This window comes from Ipomoea triloba, chromosome 13, assembly GCF_003576645.1.
Source record: "Ipomoea triloba cultivar NCNSP0323 chromosome 13, ASM357664v1".
Taxonomy (NCBI): domain Eukaryota; kingdom Viridiplantae; phylum Streptophyta; class Magnoliopsida; order Solanales; family Convolvulaceae; genus Ipomoea; species Ipomoea triloba.
In genome coordinates, this window is record NC_044928.1 from 27,361,756 (window position 1) to 27,384,370 (window position 22,615).

Consider the following 22,615-nt stretch of genomic DNA (forward strand, 5'->3'; position numbering starts at 1 on the left):
TGTGACGTTTCCACACTTCTCTCTGCACGTTCTCTCTCTTTCTCACCCTTCCCCCATCGCCCAAGAAAAAAAAAAAAAAAGAGAAAAAGGAGAAGTTGGAAAGCTACTAACACCCTGTCGCTTTCCCCGCCACTCGTTTGTGGGTCTTTTGTTCTTTCTCTTTGACCCTAAACAATTATACTAATCCCCTCTTAATTACCCAGATTTTATATCACTTCACTTGTAGCATGCGTAGTACAAGCCTATAATTAGCCTGAAAACAGTGGAGATGCCACCTCTCATTTCTTTCTTTCTTTCTTTCTTTCTTTCTTTGCCCATCTGCCCTCCCCTCTTTTGTCCCCAACCCCACCCTAAAAAATGATTAGATTGCAATTTGCAAATTGAATTATTGTTATTATTTTTTTGCTGAAACAAAGATGTAATCTTGCACATCTCTATGTAGGTGAGTTATGAGTAGGGGACCCCTCTTTCTCCCTCTCTCTCTATTGTGTATAAAATGTATGTTGAGGATTGAGGAATATATATTATCCAATAGAGTTGCCAATTATTTTTAACATGTAAAAGTTCAGAGACTACTGTGAAACAATGGTCATATATACCTCCAAAATAGTGTAGTAGCCTTTTTTCCAAACTAGCACCCTAGCCCTGACCCCACTCTCACAACACACTCAGAATACACTATTGCTACAACCATCTAGCTTTTGCCAGTTGCCACTTATTGATCCATGATGGAGTCTTTGTCAGAGAATGAATGGCTGAGAAGACCAAGTCAGTCTTCTGCTCCTTTTGCTTGTTTGTAAGTTGTAAAAGCCTCCCCTCATTTACTTCTCTAGAGCTCAAATATCTGCTGCTTTTGATTGTGGATGCATGTGGGCATCTTGTTTGCTTGTTTCCCCTCCTCCTTGCTTGCTCAAAGGCTTTATCTTTAGTATATCTTGGTGCATTATTGGTGGCCTCCACTGCTATTTCACTGATGTACTGTTTTGCAAGAACCTAATTAGCTGTTGTGGGCTATTGGCTAATCCCTGCTTCATTTCTGAGGTATATTCATTATTCACTGCCCATGCTCTCTAATGGATTTCTTTGCCTTTTCTCTGGTGCTGTTTTGTTTTCATTTTCTCCCCCACTTGTACAAGAACTTTTCCAACCTTTTGTGATAATAATGGGTATTTTTGTTTTACTACTGTTATAACAATCAAGTTAAGTGTACACAAAAGGAAGTCATGACCTTTCTTTTTTTCTTGTTTGCTTTCTTTTTTGTTTTGTGGTAAGAACTGTGACTTGCAAGACTTAGTGCTTTGAGCTTCCTCTCTTTTGATAATCAGACAAAGTGGGGTTTCAAAGCTTGCAAATTATTCTCTTTTCTGTTTTTTTTTTTTTTCCCTTTTTCCAAAGTTCTTTCTTGGTAGATAACTGTTCCTTTCCTTAGCTCTGCTTCCTCTTTGCAGATATGGGTTTTCAATAATTTCATCTTTCTGTATCAATTAGCAGAAAACTTTTCCTGAACTGAAATTTCAATTAGATCAACTTTATGCCCCCCCCCCCTCCCCCCCCTCCCCCATCTGAATAAGCATTTCATCTTGACTGGCATGGCCTAACTTGAAATTATGCCCAGTGAGTTATGCAATTTGTTGTGGTTGATTGTATTATTTAGCTGAATATTTCTTCTTGTGTGATGAACTTTTCAAATTTCTTTCAAAGTACATAGCATTTCTTGCTTCCAGGCAGGTAGATAGCTTGCTTTAAATGGCTGATATGTTCAGACTGTGATCTCCTACCGACACTCTCGAGTTTCTTAAATAAGCCTGAAATATAAAATTAAAACTCTTGTCAGCTTTCATTCTGAGGTAGCTAATTTTAGAGCTAATTCAATTAATATTCACTTTGCTCTCAATCCAAATTGAAGGATTTATTAATGCTTTTGACTCCCATGACTTAATATCTTAAAGCATTTGTCATCTTGGCTGGTATAATCATATTGTTTGGGCTATATATACTGATATACATACATATGTTGTTTGTTGTCTTATAGTTCAAAGTGAAGGACAAAGGTGGAAGATTGTGAATCATTAGAATAGAAGTTTTATGTCTGCTTATCCAAATCCTCCTAAGCCCTGCCTTTTGATTTGGTATTATTAGCATTAGGTTGATGAGTAAATCAAGAATGTGATTGAGAGAGGACTTGTCTGCAATATGAAAAGAATTTGTTTGAAGGGAAATAGAACCCCGAGTTGTCTCTGTCGACTACTGTTTTGGAAATTGGCTTGCAATTTCTTGGTGTTCTCATATAGACTTGTTTGACTTAGTAGAGGCAGAGTGAGCAGGTAAAGAAAAGGGCCAAACCTATAGGATTTGGAACTTGGAAGGCTTTAGTGTGAAGACGTTTTTTGTGTTTCTGTGATGGAATCGTCGTCATCTTTGTCTGGATCATCGAAGAGGGCCAAGGCGCCAGGCAGTGTCGGGCAGGTAGCTCATTGCTTGGTTGATGGGTGTAACGCTGACCTGAGCCGGTGCAGAGAGTATCACCGCAGGCATAAAGTTTGCGAGCTCCACTCGAAGACCCCAAAGGTCACGATTGGGGGTCGAGAGCAAAGATTCTGCCAACAGTGCAGCAGGTGATGATCTGATGCTTTTTTTTTTTTTTTTTTGAGTACTACTGACTCTGTTACAATGTAGTATCTGTTCGTAGCTACTTTCTCAACCTACTGAAGCACAAAGAGTCTAACAGCTGCCTCCACTGAGGCTATTTGATCGTTGTTATGAAATGAAACTGAAGTCTTGATGGTGGTTTTGCAGGTTCCATTCTTTGGCGGAGTTTGATGAGGTAAAACGAAGCTGCAGGAAACGGCTGGATGGGCATAACAGGCGTCGAAGGAAGCCTCAGCCCGAGAGTCTTTCGAAAAGTTCAGGAATGCTGTTTTCGGGTCAACAAGGTTAGATTTTAGTTGGAACATTTTGGTCTGTCCTGGTAATCTGATGTTTGATGGTTTATTAGGCACTGTAATTGCAGGTGCTAAACTTCTGTCATTTAGTAGTTCACAAATATTTCCAACTTCCAGTGTTAGCTCTACCTGGCCAGGGTTTTCCAAACCTGAGAATGATGTGGTTCTGTACAGCAATAACCAATCCCAATCCCACTTAAACTACATTATTGATACCCAAAACTCATTCCCAGATTCTTGTGCCCAATTTAAAGGGGTGATGAACCAGTTTCAGTTCATGCAAGGCAGCAGCGAGGCGTCCTCGATCTCCCAACAACAACAACAACAACAACCGCTCGTTGATCACAATTCAGCGCGGGGAAACAGCAGCCAGAAGTTGTTTGCTGCTGCTGGATTGTCGTCCCGAATCGTGGACTCTGATCGTGCTCTCTCTCTTCTGTCATCAGCGTCGTCGTCGTCTGTAAATAGGGAGATCGGCCTGAGCCACGTGGTGCAGCCCGAGGTTATCCCCCACCCCCTGCACTACGGGGGCCTCATCAGCCACTACCCTTTCGCCCACGAAATCGAGACCAAGCCTGCAGGCGTTTCTGCTGCTGCTGCAGACTGCCACGCCATCAAGAACACCGCCCGCCTCCAATTCCACAACGTGATCCAAAACGCCCCGACAACTGATGTTTCGTCCTCAGGTGGACCTCACCAGACACACACATTCATCTGGGAGCAAGACTAGGTTTGCAAATCTTGAGGGTGGCCTACTGTTATCTAATAAACCTTTTTTTTTTGGGTGTTTGGTATTGGATTCTTTGTCACCCCTCAAACAAAGGGGGCATGATGTTACAGAATATCTCTTTGGCTCCTTGCAATCAAATGCCTTCCTTTCAGATGATCAACATTTCTGGCCTTAATTAGCTTTCTGCTGCAATCTCAGCTTTTCTGTCTTGTGTGTTCATATTGCTATATATGCAACAGTGTTTAGTTTTTCATTACAATAACAGATTATGCAGCAGATTAGAATTGGCTTATTATGACAGCTAAATTGAAATATCAACATCATTGAGTTAATTCTTGAAATGGTTTCTCGACTATACTGATCTAGTGATCTTATCGTTTTGGTTCTTCACTTTTAATTTACATATGCTTCCCCCCTTTTCTCTAACTTTCGAAATATTACTTTAAAAAAATGACATGACAACCATAACTAAAGGAGGATTCATCTCTATCGTCTGTCTAGATCTAAACAAAGGAGACAAATCCTCCTTCGTAGTAAATCTGACCCCAAGGTTTCCTCAGTTAGTTGACTAACAACCAGTCAATCACACACTGAGAGGTTTGAGACTTATCACGCTAGGTAGGACCTTAAGGGTATCAAAGTGCTTAGCTTCTTCATAAGTTTTAAGATAACTGTATTTTCAGGATTCGAACTCTAGACCCCTGGTTAAACTGAAAAAAGGTGAATATTTTGAAAGTTCTTGAAGGTTGCCACCCAAGAATGGAAATTAATTCTATGCCTTAATTTTTTTTTTATTTTTTTAATGATTGTTTAACGTAATGACTAAACTATGTACGGATTTTATAGTTGAAGATTTTTATTTGACAAAATTAAAGTTAAAAACCAAAATAGTAAAATCAATATAGTCGAAAATTATTTCATGAAAACCCCAATTCAAACATCGCTATATTCAACATGAACATAGCCTACTAAAGCAATGAGAATTGCCTCCCTCCATCCCTCTCTGTCTCCTAGGGTTTAGGATTGGTGAAATGCAACTTTGTTTGGTTTGATTATTCCAAGAATGTAGCATAGGGTTTATTAAAATTGGAAGAAGTACAACATATATTTTTAAAAAATAAAAAAGAGAACAACTTTGTTTTTGAAGATGTGCAAGTCAATCTCATTTCAGGACCACAAAAGGGTAGGTTTTCTTGGGTTGTTATCACTAGCTTCATGCAAAATTGTCATCTGAGATTCTATGCTCTGCTTTATTTTGATTATTATTATGTGATTACAAGCCATGGTCAAAAGCAGTGGCTGGAGTGGACCACTCTCATTTCTCTTTTTTTTATTATTAGCATTTCATGATTCTTAAAGAGAAATATAATAAAATGGCATCCCCGCCTAAGACTTTATGGTCAAACGACATGAAATGATTCTCTCAAATAGGAGGTCATGAGTCCCGCCTTAGTGGGAGCGATATTGACTCATTGGGCTTCAGTAGATTGAGAAAGTATATATGGACAGATACTATATGTAACAGAGTCAATAATACTAAAAAAAATGGCATCCCCCGCCCCCAATATTCTTCGCATTTAAAACTAATCTATTGTCAATAAGATATATCAACTACACTTGATTCAAATGGAAGAAAGATTTTGAGTTTATATTCCGTGAATAAAGTACTAAGTATAGAAAGAATATTTCTGAATAGGTTTCGAGCAAGTTAATCCATCGATGAACTTGGAATGTTGTTGGACTAGTGAGAGTTCAGGTCTTTGATACATCTATAAAACACAGTGTCTTTATAGCACCATGCACTCGTTTGTGGGCTCCATTTGACTAGTCTTGAAACATGGACTAAAGAGTTTTACGTGTGAGAAATAATAATCTGACTTTGTTTAATCTGAACTCGAAAACACTATCAGATACTTAAAAATCACAATATAAAAGCAAAAGGATGAGAAAGAGATAGTTTTTAATTTTTAATTATTTAGGGTTATTATAATTACTTGTTTATCATTAAAGGAGCACAAGTCACCCAAAAGGTTTGAATTCTTTCTCATAAACTACTCTGAGTGGTAATACATTTACCATAAATTATATTTATGTCCCAACCTTCCTATTTGTCACATGCTTCCAAGGGTTATTATGATTAGGAGAACAAAATCACTTGTCTTAAAATTAATTTTTTACACTACAGCCAATGACCTTGTGGTTCAGTGGCATCAAACCCTTCCCTTTAACGGGAGGTGGTGGGTTTGAGCCTAAGTGGAGTCAATACTGACTTTTGTGCTTCAATAGGTTGGAAATTAGTTATGAACAGATACTGCATTGTAATAGAGTGAGTTAGTAGTATTCAAAAAAAAATAAAAATTTAACACTACATGTCATACTTCTATTTAATTAATTCTTAACAAAATTGATTAATATTCGAGGGATAAGGCACAGATAAAATGGTGCAAGTCTTCTTCTTCTGGACCTCAAATTTGGGTCTTGATAACTTTTTTTTGCGTTGATCTTTAATGATTAGAGAATTGATCAATTACAGGACAATACTAAAATACCTATGAATTAAATATTTATAAATTTTGTTGATTTATCTTTAATTTTTTTTTTGTTAATAAATTTAAAACTTTTTGTAGCACATGTTGACCCCTTAATAGTGAATGATAAAGTAGGATTGTCTATTTGTTTGGTGGAGCAGTTCATAGCTTTGTGCTCTTACGTAATGCATGCGTCAGACTAATGATAATCGATAGAGATAGGCAAATTATTGTGCGGTGGACCAGAGTACACATAGCTGTGTAGATCATGAATGCAATATATATTTTAAATATATTAAAAATACATTATTTGTATATTGAATGTATATTATTTAATAATATAAAAAAATTCTTTTGCATATTACATACTCTTGGCTCATGTTTAAAAGATTGAAATTCCTCTATTTGAATCAACACCTTTGTAGTCCAATTAATTTCACTTTAAATACATGTTTAATGTTTTTCTTTTATAAATTTAATGTTAAATTTTCGGAAAAATACTTCATGTAATATGCCACACTATACTACGTGCAGTTGTGTATGTTTTGGTATATGACATTTTCTGCTTCATAGCAAGATCTTGGATCATCCTATATTTTAATTTTTAAATGAGAAGAAATTGGAGGTCAATTTGGGATAGTACACAGGCCCAATTTCAGATGGGCTTCCTTTTGAATTTGCCTATTAGGAAATTTGGTCTATTGGGCTAATCTCTTCTATTGTACAATAATTAATTATATCATGGACCATGGCACCACAAATTATTCTATGGACTCATACACAATTAACAATTTATATCGTGAATCAGGGTCTACAGTGGACCCTGGTCCAATATACAAAATTTTACTTCATAAAAAACAGAATTTTAATAATTATTAAAATTTAAAAGTAGATTAAAGATGTTAGTGATAGCTACTGAAATGTATATATCTCTGACACTGAAAGTTCTTGCTAAAATTTCAATTCATTTATTTCATGGAATTACAAATCCCATGGCTTCACCAGATTTCCAGTTCCATGAATTGTGGGGAAAAAGTTGGAGTGATTAGACAAAAATATCCTTCCATTTCTCTTTCTCTAATTTTTTTTTGTTTGTTGAAAATAAAATGAAGTATACATCCAACTAAGGTCTGAACACAAAACATTACAAAGGAAGGAAGGGGATGATCAATCCAGCCCCTATAATCAAACAAAGAAAGAGTCTCTCTAGCTAGCATGTGAGCAGCACTATTCGTTGGCATGAAATTGCAATATCCTTCCCTTTCTAAGTTAAAGAGTGGTTGGATCAAGGACATTTTAGTATTTATACTACTTATTCCCCTTCTAATTTTGTGTATACTGATATCTGCTATTTTGTACAATTATTCACCCCTTATTCTAGTTGTTTTGAAGGTTATTTTCTGTATCTTAGTGAAATTGGGAATTGTTTGTGTGTTATATTGTCCAAGTGCTGAATTATCTACAAGGAACAACAAAGGAAGAATATTGGAACATTTTGGACAAGTTCTGGAAGAAAAGGGAATTACAAGGAAGAATACAAGTTGGAAAAAAATTGGAAGCTGCCTAATGGGCCAAGACCCATCTACCTCCTATATATTATACATATTCTCTACAATTGAAGGAGTTCCCCTTACAGAATTCTGAACCCTAACTTTTAGTTTATATTTTCCTAGCATAGTTTAGATTAGTTTCATCTAGAATATTTAATTTCAAGCTTGTAATCTTGGATTGAAGTTGAATTTGTTCTTTATCAGTTAAGTTTCTCTTCCCTTTTAATTCTTGCAATGTTTATGTTTATTTATTCTTGCTTTGTTGTGGTTACTTCCATCATGCGGGAGTAATTCATTTATGGGTTTGGATTAGGGATCCATTGTTAATCTTGATATTCAATTTATGATAATTGCATAAAGGGATTGAATCTTTTACCTAGGATTTATGTTGAGTTGGGGATTTCTTTCTACTTATTATTGGTTGATGGCCACAATTAATTGCTAGTCTGGGAGAGGGATTCATTACAACGAAAGTTGGATGGAGACCTCGAGGCTTACCAATTTCAACCTAATTTTCCTGCTATGAAAGTAGAGGTAATTTTGGGGGCTTACAATGCTTAGGAGCTTAAGGTTATAATTGATGCATCACGGCAGTGGGGCAATTGCAGCCTAATTCACTTATTGATTACGAAAGTAGCTGAGTTGAATTCTTTTGTGCATTGTCCATAAATCCCTTGGTTAATTATTCCTTCCCTAATTCTGAGTTTAGAACATCAAGGTTACAATCCTCCTAATCTGGCCATACTTTTATCATACACTTTACACCTTAATCAATTGCTTTCTTTTACACCATTCAGTCTTTGTTGCTTGGATTCTATTAATTCACATACTTTAATGCCTGGTAATTCACACAATTTCGTGCCAGAACCCAATCCTCAGCGGAACGACATTACACCCTTTTTACACTCATCATTTGTGCTCATCATATACCAAATATTAGAATTGTGATTCTTAATAGTTTTATTCTTATCTACTAAACGGGTATTATTTAAATTCTTATTTTGTCCCTTCAGTGTGCAATTGTAATTTTTTTTTTCTCAATTTTCTCCTTGTTACCACATTAAGGTGACACATATGTATTTCTAGTAACCAATAAAATTAATTTTAGAAATTGAACTATTTTTTTTAGTTCACACACAAATAATTTCATCTCCTTTTACCCTTAAAACTTTCTACTATATTAATTTTCTTTTGGTTCATTAAAAAAAAATAAAAATGAATCCCATTTTGCTTAATAATATCAACATACTATAAAGTCTATCCTGTAACTATCAATTCCAGTGAAGTTTAAGTACTTATGATAGATGGTCCCTTCATGTGAAAACGAAGTTATCAAATTACATCTTGTTAGTTGTTACTATCCGAGAGGCCAGTAGACTCTTTAATTCATCTACTCACTCTTAAATGCTTTTATATTAATTACTACAACAAAGTCAAATCAATACATTCTTCTTCTTCTTTTTTTCATTGGTACGATTCAAACTTTATATCTTACGATAACTAGTAAAGTAAAATTTGTGAACTACTTTTTGACATCTTGTTAATAATATTCAAAATATAATCCAATAAAGTTTGAAAATGAATATATGACGACACCTCGTGTCAATAATATCAAGAAAAAATGACAATTTTCTTCCATCAATAATACTATTGGCACTTTTCACCCATCAACTTTTTGAATCTAACTGTTGATTTATGATAAAGCTTGCAACTGCTAATTGAATGTGTGTTTTGAATGAAGCTCAGTTTATATATGATCATAATTGGCAAAGGACAACAAATAGGTAAACCAACTTAGGTTGCAATAGCTAACCAACTCAAGCTAAAAACGTCAATAAACAACTATCTCAAGGAGTTGATCTTGAAATCTTGTGATTACTAAGTTCACTGCCCAGCCAACTCTGGGCATCTTAATTTTGAATCTGACTTTAATTTAATAGAACTCATGGATAAATAATAGAGTTCTACTACATGGATTTTCATTTTCTACTCCCTTACACTTTTACTCCATGCTCACAAGATAATGATAGGTTATCTTCACCTTGTGGGTCCCAGAAAAAGTGTCAACATCAAACTTTTGTATGAAGGAGTAAAAGTAGAGAGTAGAACTTGGGAGTCCAAGTAGTATTTTTCTAAATAATATTCAAATTCCTCTATCTTTTTGGGTATAACTTATGACATCACACAGTAGAAGCATAATTACCTTCCATAAAATTAACATCTACAAGGACTAATCAATAAAACCTTCCCCACACAGAAAGTGCAAATGGAATGGAGTTTTCAGATATCCGAAACCCATAGTAGAAATTCAACTCCAATTGCATCAAAGGGGGGACTGCTTACTATTTCTGCTCCATTTTACATAAGATCCATAGAAGAATGGTTAAAACTGTGAATACAAAATTATAGGAGGCAGTAAAAATTCATCCATAGTGGGCTCCACAGGGGCAAAAGATGACAAAACCTCAAACCTCAGCTCTCCCCATCCGATGTAACATGTGGTCTGCCTTCTTCAATTCAGGTCACTTTCCATTCCAGCTGCTCCTCCAAGGGGTCCTTATTCATGTTGCAGACTTGCAGTTATCACATGAACTCAAACAGTGACCTTCCAATAACATTCCTCATGCCTGGCCTGCATTGCATATATGGGTAGATAGATAGATCAAATTATTTATTGGTGGGTTATTAGTTTGTTGTTTAATGATGTCTTTCTTATTGGGACCATGATGTTTAACCTTAAAAGATCCCTGGATTAAGAAACATGTCCTTTTGCAACCTACTTAAACTGCAGGGTATAACCCCACTGCCCCACTCCCATCAAACACACACATTATCTCATTTCATTCACCAATTAGGATTATATGCCAATATATATGTGTGGGTGGTTCTGGTTGTGTTTTTACAATCATGCCTTCCCTTGCCATGCCTGTTTTCCCAAATTAATCAAGTCCCAAGTCTCAATTAGCCTAGATTATGCTGTATCTGGGGTATGGTGAGTGGCATATTTGCAAAAAATGAAATTGGTTGATTCTACTTTTGTAATTCCTCACAAAGTTTGGTTCATCCAAAGGAGTTGATGATAGTCTCACATGTTCCGGATCCACTCAATAACTTAGGGCACTTGCCCCGACTATATATCTCAATTGATTGGGTTAGGCAGTGGTTTGGAGAGTCAAATTCAACATCATGTCATTGAAACGTGATGTTGACTGCTATGCAAGTATAAGGAAATAAAATTGCGGATTCAGATGTAGTAAATTCCCTCAATGTATATTGCGTGCGTAGAGTATGTATAGCAATATAATTGTATGAAGAATGCATGATGATGTGGAAAAAATGGCTGTCAATAGCCCTTTCATTCATATTATCTCCTCCTCCTTAAGAGAAGAAAATCTCCTTCCTTCTTGTAATGAGAGAGAGACTTCAGAGAAAGGAGAAAAAGCCTCTTGGGTGTCCTAGAGAGAAGAAGAGAAGGCCCCCCAATCAAAGGGTCAAGTGCCCTTATACAAGCTCAAATGCGGACTTGTTGACTTTGACTTTGACCCGAACTGCTTGACCCCGACCCAACAACAACAACGGTAGCATGGACGTATAGGGGAGTTCAAAACCGAGAAATATTCCTTATTAGCTACTATATATATAGCTTTTGGTGTAGTTATAAGAGTCTGATCTTGACAATTGATATTGGTCTCGTTGAGATTGTTGGTGGCTTGGTGGACTGAGCCCAACATTCTACCATCAAAACGTGGCGTTGACTACTACACCCTTAACTTGATCTTGACGAACTGGTTAATTCAAAAAATGTTAATAGCTCTATTTTGATGGCAATTGCAGTTGGATGTAGAGTTCAATATCTATCAAGGTATGGAATTGATCAATTATAATGCGGGCACCAGTGTAACATGTAAGCCATTGAAACACATGCATGCATCATATGATTTACTTCCTCCACCAAACACGACTCCTAAATAGGAAAAAGTGGAATCCCTGAATTCCTATCAAGAAGATGTATGAAATTGACCATGCTGTAAGCAACAATGTAACCTGTAGACGATTTGGACATACACATTTTACAAATTATATTACTTCTCCATGATTTTAGCTTTGGACAAGAGAAATGGAGTCTTTTGAAATTGGGCACAATCCTTTAATAATGTAGGGCACTCGAGTATGGGAATATGGGTAACAGCTAAATTTTATACTAAAGGTGGGAGGAGGTCTTGGAAAATAAGGATAATACCATTTCTCATCTTACCTAACAGCCTTCTATTTGTGGTAATGATAGTAATGAGTTCCTTTAAGCTATCCTTTGATTATAAATATTGACCGCATAACAAAACGGTGGTTGGAGTGTAATATTATACGGAGTATTTAATATGGTACTACTATACGAAAGGGATAAATCTGACTTTGAAATTATTATAAGATATATAAACATTTAACTTATTAATTAACAATCTGATTAATAAAAAATTACCAATTATTATCTGCATTATAAATTGTAATGAGTTAGCGAATCGCTCTCGATGTATATAAATATAAAGATCATGAAAAATAATAAAGAGTAACATGATATATATAAAATCTTTTTTTAAATACTTAGGTGATCCCAACTTTATTAGGAGCGTGCACAATGGATCCAATATACACTTTCCATTATCCTTGATCTTCTTCCAATTCATATTTCTACTGGGATTCGAGTAGAGTTGACGGACCACTTTCTTTATGATTGGAACAATAAGGAATATACCAACAGAGTTAACAACAAATTTTCTATTAATATATCATCACTACTTAAAGTACACATACCAAAATATTGAACATAAAAAATACCATTATTCGATATTAAACTTCAATAATCATCATACACTTGACAAAAAAAAAAAAAAAAAAAAATCTAAACACCATATTTAACTATCAACTTTTATTTCGTAACAATTTCATGTTTTGTAGGAGATAATTGATATAATGATGACTAAATGTGGGTTTGGAAATCTAAAAATCATTTTTTTAAATTTTTTTTAAAAATAATTTTTTTAAAATAACTTATTCTACGAAAAATAAACTATATATGATTATATGTTTTTCTATTTGGTTCATTTTCTAAATATTGAATAGAAATATGATTTATTATAAAAAAATTCTTATAAAATATTAATTATTTTAATAATAACAGTAATAATTATTTTTAAGAGTTTAAACTTTGTGTCCATGTACTCATATTACATTTTATTTATATTAAAATAAATTTATAAATTGAAATTTATATAGTTAATTAGTAATAACGGTTAACAATAACTATATAACAAAAAAATGTAAATAAATATTTTTAAAACTTGTATATTAATATAATAGAATACAATTCTTATTCTATTATATTCCTTACCTATTTCATTCCTTATGGAATTGCATTTCTATTGCCTCAAAATTTATTCCGTGAACTAAACATGCTATAAATGAATTAACAACAAAACATCATTCTTTTGGATTGTGGGTAGGTTGGGTCAAGATTTTTTTTTCTTTTTACTGTTTAGCCTAGTCTAATCCGGTCTTAATTTTAACCAAGTAAGCACTGTCCAGCTCAAATAGTAACTATGCAAATGGTGAATCCACCAAGAGAGAGTTTAGCAAGAGAGATGAATCTGCAAACGTGTTCCGAGTAAAATTATTGACATCGGTGTCGATTAATAGATTAAAATTTCATAGCAATTATAAAAGTATTACTCGATTTGTCTCATTTTATCGGTCAAAATGGTGAGTGATATTTAAGAGCTCCGGGTCAAGTTTCTTCTCAAACAAGAGTCACTTTTTGAACTATTTGAATCTAATTAGACTCATAATGATATAGACATTGAATGTTTTGTGTGTGCATAGGCTAATGTTTCAGTGTGCGCGACTATCTCTTCCCGTAAGACCCTTCATGAATGAACACAATCTAGTTTGTGTGCATTCAAAAAGGGTCTCACGGACTCACGAGAATAAGTAGTTTCATTTGATCATATATATATATAACAAATTAAGTGTAGTACAAAAACATTGAATGATGAGCAGGGAGTGAATTAGGATTGGGTTTTAGCCGAACTCGCAGACTCACTCACTCACTGACTCACTGAGCAATATAATACAACAATGGTGGGCATTGGAAAACGTATGATAAGACAGGCAGTGAGAGATTAGAGAGTTGAGAAGTGAGTTTCCTTAAATGGAAAAACGTCTAAGACTTGTAAAAGTTGAAGTTGATGGTGTTCGCTTCTTTTAAGGTTAAAAATTTGACAACAATTTCTTCCCATAACCCAATGCCAACGCAGTCATCATTAATATCCCCTCTCTCTCTCTCTCTCTCTCTCTCTCTCATCCAATATAATTTTCCACGAAATTTTGCCAGCCCCACCCACCACACAGTTTTATACCATTACTTTTATTTCCTTTTTCATAAATGCACAGTAACTGCATGTGGAATTGAAGCTAAAATTTTGAATTTTTATAGGAAAAGGGTGAAATAGGCCCATGTAGTATCATTGATTGTTCATCTAGCACCATGAACTAAAATATGGTCCATCTAGGTCATTATACTCCTAATTATTTTTCATCTAGCATTTTTAGCCTATTTCTAACAAGTAACCCATCTAATTTGATAACATGGAAAAATAAAATTAGAAAAAATGATGACATGTTATTTATATGGATGTTTTGGATGATTTCTACCATATTTCATTAATGAAAAAAATAATTTCTTGCAATGAAATAGGGTAGAAATCAAAATTGTTATATAAAGTTTTAACTACATGAGTGTATGTATAGCGCGGTATTCACTATCGTTCGGCAATGAGATTTCATGGAAATCGATATATGAAAATTAAATTATTTTTATAATAACTTAATATATATTGTATTGGGTAACTTTTATTTTATTTTAAAAATAAATTAATATTTTTGAATTTTTGGATAATTGAATAACTTAATATATTGTATTTTTGGATGATTTCTTGGAAAGAAATAGGGCAGAAATCAAAGTTGCTATATAAAGTTTCAACTACAGTGTACTGTGTATGTATAGCGGAGTGTACTGTATATGTATAGCGGGGGTATTCAGTGTCGTTCGACAATGAGATTCCATGAAAATTGATATATAAAAATTAATTATTTTAAAAAAAATAATAAAATTTACCCAATATAATATGTTAAGTTATTATATTTAATTTTAATATATTGATTTTCATATATAGAATTTCATTGCCGAACAACTTTGAATATCCCACTATACATACACAGTCGTGCAGTACACTGCAATTAAAAAATTATATAACAACTTTGATTTCAACCCTATTTCATTGCAAGAAATCATTTTCTTCATTAATGAAATAGGGTAAAATCATCTAAAACATTCATATAAATAACATGTCATCATTTTTTATTATTTTATTTTTCCATGTCAACAAATTAGATGGGTTACTTGTTAGAAATGGGCTAAAAATGCTACATAAAAAATAATTAGGAGTATAATGACTTAGATGGACCATATTTTAGTTCATGATGTTGGATGAACAATCAGTGTTAGTACATGGGTCTATTTGACCTTTTTGTCATTTTTATATCATATGATGAGTACTGATGTTAATTTGTATTATTAATGAGAGCAACTTATCGTTTAGTGTAATTGTATGACTTTAATTAGCTTGTTTAATAGGTTAATTGTATTTTTAGTTTAATAGTTAAAATGTACTTCCATGTTTTTTTAAGAAATATGATCAATTAATCAATGAGCGAATACAATGAAGGGTAAAATCAATCCAACTACAAAAAACTAGTGTTTGAATGCGCCGCCCGAACTAAGGTGTGAGCAAGCACATTCACTGATATACTAGTGTATCCAATGACAAATGCCTAAAACTTAGATAAAATGCATCGACGGTCCATAATTACAGTATTAGTATATGATAAGTCCTGAGGAGAGTCATTAAAAAGTTGACAAACTTGTTGGCAATTAGAATACTTTCATGTTTAATTCAATGGCTTTTAATTATTATTATTACTATTATTATTATTATTATTATTATTATTATTATAAAAATTCAATTTCTCACCGCTAGAAAAAAGTGGTTGAAAATTTCTGACACCACTTTTTTAATATATGATAAGTCCCGAGGAGAGTCATTAAAAAGTCGGCAGACTTGTTGGCAATCAGAATACTTTCATGTTTAATTCAATGACTTATTATTATTATTATTATTATTATTATTATAGAAAAATTCAATTTCTCACCACGGGAAAAAAAGTGGTTGAAAATTTATGACACCACTTTTTTTAATTATTGAAAAAATTGTTGAAGATCAATTCAAAATTTGAATGTTTTTGAAAATCTTTACTTTTATATAGAGAAGAAAGATATTTCTAAACACATTACAAGGATCAAAAGTGTTATTAAAAAAAATATAGATTATTGCCAACATTCTTTCAATCAAATTCATTGCATAATGTATTTTTAAATTAGTGTAATTTATATGTATTTTTAAATTAGTGTAATTTATATGTTATATGTGTCTTACAAATTATTAAATTCTTGAAATTAAAAGTAGCAAAAAAACTCTATACATAATCCTATGATATTGTTCTGATGGGTAATAAGTACTCCAAAATAATTAGCTTATTAGGGCAAACAAAAGCTTGGTGCATTAAGCAATCACATGAAAAGGGCAATACAATTGGAATGAACACACTTAACAATTCATATGGAAATCATACTGACAATATTGTTACAAAACCACTCATAATGCATCCATATATGGTACTGAAAATGGAACAAATTAATACTATTCTCCATTGACATTCTTTTCTTCTTTTCCACATTCAATATTTTGACTACTAACAAACACTTGTTTGCCTGTCCAAAATACGTAAAATTTTTCGTTTTTCAAATTCATACTTGTAGTTAACTAATATTCACACTTTGGTTTAATAGTAAAAAAAACACAACAAAACATCCTCTTTAGTACCCTATTCACACTTCATATATATTAATAGTAATAATTAAAATAACAAACCATAATGTTTTTGAGTTTATTAGTGATAGTGTTAATTGTTGGGACTGGAAATTTTGGTACATAAAAAGCATTTGGACATGGATTGAACTAACTACCATTTTTGTTTTTATTAAAATACCGGTAATCATCTGGCTTTAAAATATGAACAATACGATGAGATTGAGTACAATTAAGACATGAAAACTTTATGTCATACTACTCGGTAATAGGAAGTTCATGGTTCAAATGGGAGGTATGTTACACCGTACCCCTTCTTAGATAGAAAATTTAGGTTCAAATTCCACCATTACTAAAAAAAAAAAAAATACACTACTCAATATTATAATATTGTCACAACACCAAATTAAAAATGTTTGTATATTTCAAGATATCTAATCTTGGAGGCAACCTAGTTAAGTTGGTCAGACAATTGACTTGGTAACTACAATGTTTTTAAGTTTGATTTCTCCTGTGAACTGTCTATTGACCTTCTTGGTTTAAGTCAGTCAGTTATGGATAACCTTGACTAGTTTAACTTATTGTGATCTTTTATCGATTAGTGTTACAAAATGGGTTTCACCTAATTAAAATACACCTCTAGGTAGCGGCTACATGCTTTTCTGTAAGTCAAAGATATCTAACTTTAATGACATTTATGCCTTTTCCTTCTATTCTTTTTTTTTTTTCTAAAAAAAAATACAACAGAAAAAGTTTGCTGGAAATTTTTGGCAAAGAATGACATTATAAGTGACTATTTTGTAGTACAAATATATGTACGGTCCACTTCTAATTTGGGTATGTCAAATTGATTTGGGTTCTTTGTAGTGAGAAGAAGAAATCAATATATTGTACGCTCAAAATGAATAATACGTGAATGAGAAATTGATTTTCAAAGTTGAGTTGGAAAGTGGAGTTCGGAAAGCTGGGAAGTATCCTTTGTCCACATTAATGGGAAGTGGGTCTACATTAGTATATATTCATTTCTCTTTTAAAAAGAGTTTGAATTGTATAGTACAAAGGCTCTCTGATCTCTTGCGCGCAATAGGGGTGCAAATCAAATCCTATACTAGAATGAGCCTAAAAAGACTTGCCTCGTGTACACCCCGACTTTTGTACACGAATATCCTCCAAAAATTGATAGGGTTACAAGTCTAATTTTATTTCAGATGTTAATGTGATTACTTATTGTTATTTATTTATTCATCTCCTATAAATACCTTCATGTTAGGCAGAATAGTTGAACTACAAATTTTGAACACTTCAAAAATCTTTTTTTGATTTTCCTTCCTCTCTCGCGAAAATCTTTTTTCTTGAAATCTCTAGTAATGCTCAACTATATTACTGCATTTTTACTAGAAGACTGACGCTACAATATTTTTCTTGCACCCTCGGGAGGTGCGAATCGATTTTAAGGAAAATGTGTAATACACACAACTTGAATTTTTCTGTCTTTTTTGTTTTCTCCGATGTGATTATTTTAAAAAAATTAAATCTCATATATATATATATAATCGATTTATTAATTTATTCATTCCTAGAGAGTTAAGAAAAATGTTATACAAACCATTTCTATAGCCTTAGTAGGTGTTGAGAAATGGGGGGCTACATACTATCTCTTCTTGTTCCAAGCTCCTATTTAACAATATAGAGTTTAGGCAAGATAAGGACCACACTATACTTTTCTTTGGCCCTTAATGGTATGGACCACTACACAACTTAGGGCTTTTAGCTTTATGGAAGGATCCCACATGGTTTTGATCCCTGTCCCCACAACCAAGCTTATTGCTTCACCTGCCCTAATAAATGGCCATTTGGATCTTTCAATTTGGTTTTTCCTGGACGTTTCCATGTAATTTTATACAGTAAAATTTTCATTACATATTTGAATTTTACTGAAGGAAAAAAAAAATTATACGTGACCCACTTCCTTTTTTAATTAATCATAATATTTTGCATTAAAAGTGTTTTTTTTTTAAAAAAAAAAAGAAAAAAAAAAGAAAATTTACACACTTGGTTCCTAAACTATATTTTGCATGTTTCTCAATTGTAAAACAAGCACATTTGGTCCTTTAATTATCTTTTTAATTATAGATACGATCCCTTAATTATAAGGTAAATACAATTGGTTCTCATGTTGAGTGTTAGGATATACCGAATCACAAAGAATAACACGAATGACTCATAATTGAATTGCTAAGACTTAGCTAATCTTTGACGAGCTCCTTCTTTGAAGAACCAGTGTGAGATCTCCCGATCACTCGAATTGAAGCTCACCCTCAATTGCAGCATACTAGCGTCAATTCCATGTGAGTAAACAACATGTATTCTGTAACAAGGATGATGATTGACTTGATGTAGAATTCTTTATCAACTCAAGACGAATTATCAAGTCATTCTATTTAGCTCTCTGAAACCTTCTCAAAGTGTTATGATCTTCTCTGTAAAGTTCTTGATGCGTTAACGTAGTGAGAAAAGATAGTAATGCTTAAATAGCCCTTCCCAAAAAGATCTTAACTAAATAATTATTTTGATCTTCTGCTCAAACAACCTTCTCATCTGGTTCAGTCACCAACCACATGAAATTTGGTTACTATCTACTTACTAGTCAATCAAATCCTTATTACCGTTTCGCAGATTCCATTTGTCCAACCTTTTACCATTCAAGCTTCATACATTGAACCATGTTCTTCCTTTCCTACTTGGTTTGAATATTTGAGTCAACCTTCCGGAATATATGACATGATAAGGGCATTGGGGAGAAAGAGACAAGGTATAAACTCCACCAGAAAATAGACTTCAATTCTCTCATTAAATGCACTTTGTACTATATATGCTCGGTGACGATTTGAAAAGTCAAGTCTAACATCTATTTCTCTCATTAAATACACTTTGTTTTACATATGTTGGGTGGCGATTTGGAAAATTGAGTATGAAATCTAAAATTAATTACTTGTTACCTTTCAAATACCAAAATCTCACTCGATCACATATAACTATTTTCTCAACCAAATGAAGCATAGAGAGCCAATATCGAGCCAATATCACCTCCACTGAGACTCGAACCCACCCCCTCCCATGTGGGATGCAACCGGGTGCCAGTTACTTAGCCTCTGATCTTGTTGTGAAATTTTGTGTTCATACCATTTCTACACATTCTATTTTTTCAATTCTGCCGTGAGTCTAGATTTTTAAAAAAAAATTCAAAAAATAATCAAATTAACAACTAAAGATTAAGCCAAACACATTGTGCTCAGATGACATGTACTGACTCTTCCATATGAGAGGTCATGAGATCGAATCGCAATGGAGGTGAATTGATTATTTGTGCTTCAACTGAGAAAGTAATAGGGTGAGTTGTATTTAAGAAAAAAAAAAAAACAAAAAACAAAAAAGGGGGTCAAAGGTGTCGGCGCAATAGGTATGTTAGGGAAGTTATAAAACATCATCGGAAACTCCAATTATATTTCGTGGAATTAAGAAAACTGACCAGGAAAAGTGAAAACACTTGAAAGAAGCTGCTAACAATAAATTGTACGGAGTAGCAAATTATAATACCAGAACTTTTTTCATTTTTTCCTATCGACTACGACAATTTCATTTATGATGCTCAATTTGATTTTTTTTTTTTAACTTTTAACTAGTGTAGGTCTAGAGTAATATCCTAAATTTCTTTTCTAATTACTAAAAAAAGAATTTTAAACTAAATATTTTTAAATATTAATTTCTTATTTGTTAAAAAATGCATATTTTTATAATAAAATATTTATAAATAAATTCAATTCAAAACTATATACACACACACACTATGTGTGTATGTCTAACGGGAACTTGTGTAATTGATTCTTTAATGAAATAAAGTTGCGTCTTTTCTACTAGCTATAACTTTTAGTATAATGGTAAACGTTTGATCTTCACAATTGTTAATGTAATTAAGCCCATGAACGTATAAAAAAAAATCAATTATAACCTTGAACTTGTATTTAAAAAAAAAAAAAAAAAACTATTGGCACTTTTTGCAAGTTACTACTCCGTATTAGGTAACCTATTGACTATACGTGCCAGGTAACTTTTTAGAGTTTTGTACTTTTAGAATTGGTGTGATATAATAATAATAATAATAATAATAATAATAATAATAATAATAATTTGATTTTTGATATTTAGAAAATTAAAAATTAATAAGAAACTTGGCTAACATATAGTAGAAGGATGCCGGCAAGGAAGTGAGGTCTTTTTTGTTTTTGTTTTTTTTTTTTTAATTAAATACCAAAATAACATATTATTGTTGTTGTACCACATCAGTTTTAAAAATATGCGGCTTACGATAAAATCACCTAAAAGTTACTCTGCATGTCTAATTAGCATGTTACAAATGTTAATTGCATTTTTTTTTAGAGTTAATTTCATTTTTTGTTTTAGATTTATATGTGACAATCCACTTTTAGTCACTTTTATTCAAAGCATTCTCTTTTGGTCTTACTATTATTGTGGTATGATCATTTTAGTCCCTATCAACAAAATCGTTTAACTTTTGTAAAATACAAGCACATTTAGGTCTTCAATTATGAATTTTTTTTTAAAAAAAAATATATAAGTATATCTGGTCAGCCCACTTTGTTTAAAAAGATCAAAATGTTCTTCTATTTTACGACATTTCAACCATTTTGTTGGCGTATGACCAAAAATGGTCATGCCACAATAATATTAGGACCAAAAAGAGGTGTTTTGAAAAAGAATGACTAAAAATGGATTACCACATATAAATCTAGGAAAAAATGGAATTAACTCTTTTTTTACAAGTTAAATGTTTTACTGTGCCTTTTTTTTTTTTTTTTTTTAAATAAGTTCAATGATCTAATTTAAACTTTTTTGGTACTACGTATTAAGGAGCCTAATTACATTATTACTTCTAGTTCGATAATTTATTTGATCATTAATTTTTCCTATTTAAAAATTGCATGTCAAACATATTATTTCCCAATTAATACCGTAAATCTAATAACACTTTGCTGGAAACATAAAATGGCCAAATGAAAACAACTACACACAGATGAAGAAAACTAAAACAAAAACATTATTAAACAATACACAATGTTCCCATCAAAAGTTTTATATGTACCAATACAAAATGTTTCGACTAATCAAGCAAATTTTAGAATGCATTCCTTCAAATTTGGTTAGGTTTAAAAGATGATGTTTAATTTCTGATTGTAGCTTCTTAAACCAAACAACCTTGGCCAGGCTAAATGTCTCACCACAATTCATTCCCTTTGTTGGGAATGTTCTTTTGTGAAGTCCGAGGTATTCATCCAAACAAATTTTTAATTTACAAATCCGGCCGCCATTTTGGATTATTAATCATCCTCTATCTGCCAAACAAAGGTTATATATGTATGTGGCATACCAGTCTGGTTATGTGTAAACTCCACAACAGTATCAAACGCTTACCATTACGCAAACGTAATTATTTTATTATTCTTGTGTAGCAATTAGCGCCCAATCCGATGGCAGAATGCTGAATTCGGCTTTTCGAGCTGCATCCTAACAAAAGAGTGTATATTAAGTAAATTCCGCTCTTGTGTAATATAACACAAACCACACATAATAGGTCAATTGTAGGCTCGATAGAGAATATGTTGGTAACTAGTAAGAATCAAACTCGTGATAATTCAAGTACGATAATCATGTTCTACCTACTTGGTCATCCTTTTCAGAACAATTGTTAGGTATTCTTATAAAACTCCTTGACGGTGAAAAACACATTTCAGTATATAGTGTTGCGACCTTTATTGCTACTATAGTACAAGCGAAAGTGCACCATATTCCTTTTGCATAGCAACCAACG

General features: G+C 32.8%; 1 protein-coding gene across 6 annotated transcripts; it reads left to right on the top strand.

Moving 5' to 3' along the window:
* The first annotated feature begins 325 nt into the window (after positions 1 to 325).
* Positions 326 to 4,013, top strand: LOC116002101 (squamosa promoter-binding-like protein 13A). 6 transcript variants are annotated; one of them, XM_031242122.1, is made up of 4 exons: positions 326 to 1,041; positions 2,033 to 2,615; positions 2,797 to 2,933; positions 2,996 to 4,013. In XM_031242122.1, exons 2-4 carry the CDS (start codon positions 2,401 to 2,403, stop codon positions 3,670 to 3,672), a joined length of 1,029 nt encoding a protein of 342 aa, XP_031097982.1. In that variant the 5' UTR covers positions 326 to 1,041; positions 2,033 to 2,400; the 3' UTR covers positions 3,673 to 4,013. The 6 variants fall into 6 exon arrangements, with proteins under 6 accessions (XP_031097982.1, XP_031097985.1, XP_031097986.1 ...); XM_031242125.1 differs by having other exon boundaries at positions 2,140 to 2,615; XM_031242126.1 differs by having other exon boundaries at positions 2,310 to 2,615.
* The last annotated feature ends 18,602 nt before the right edge of the window (positions 4,014 to 22,615 follow it).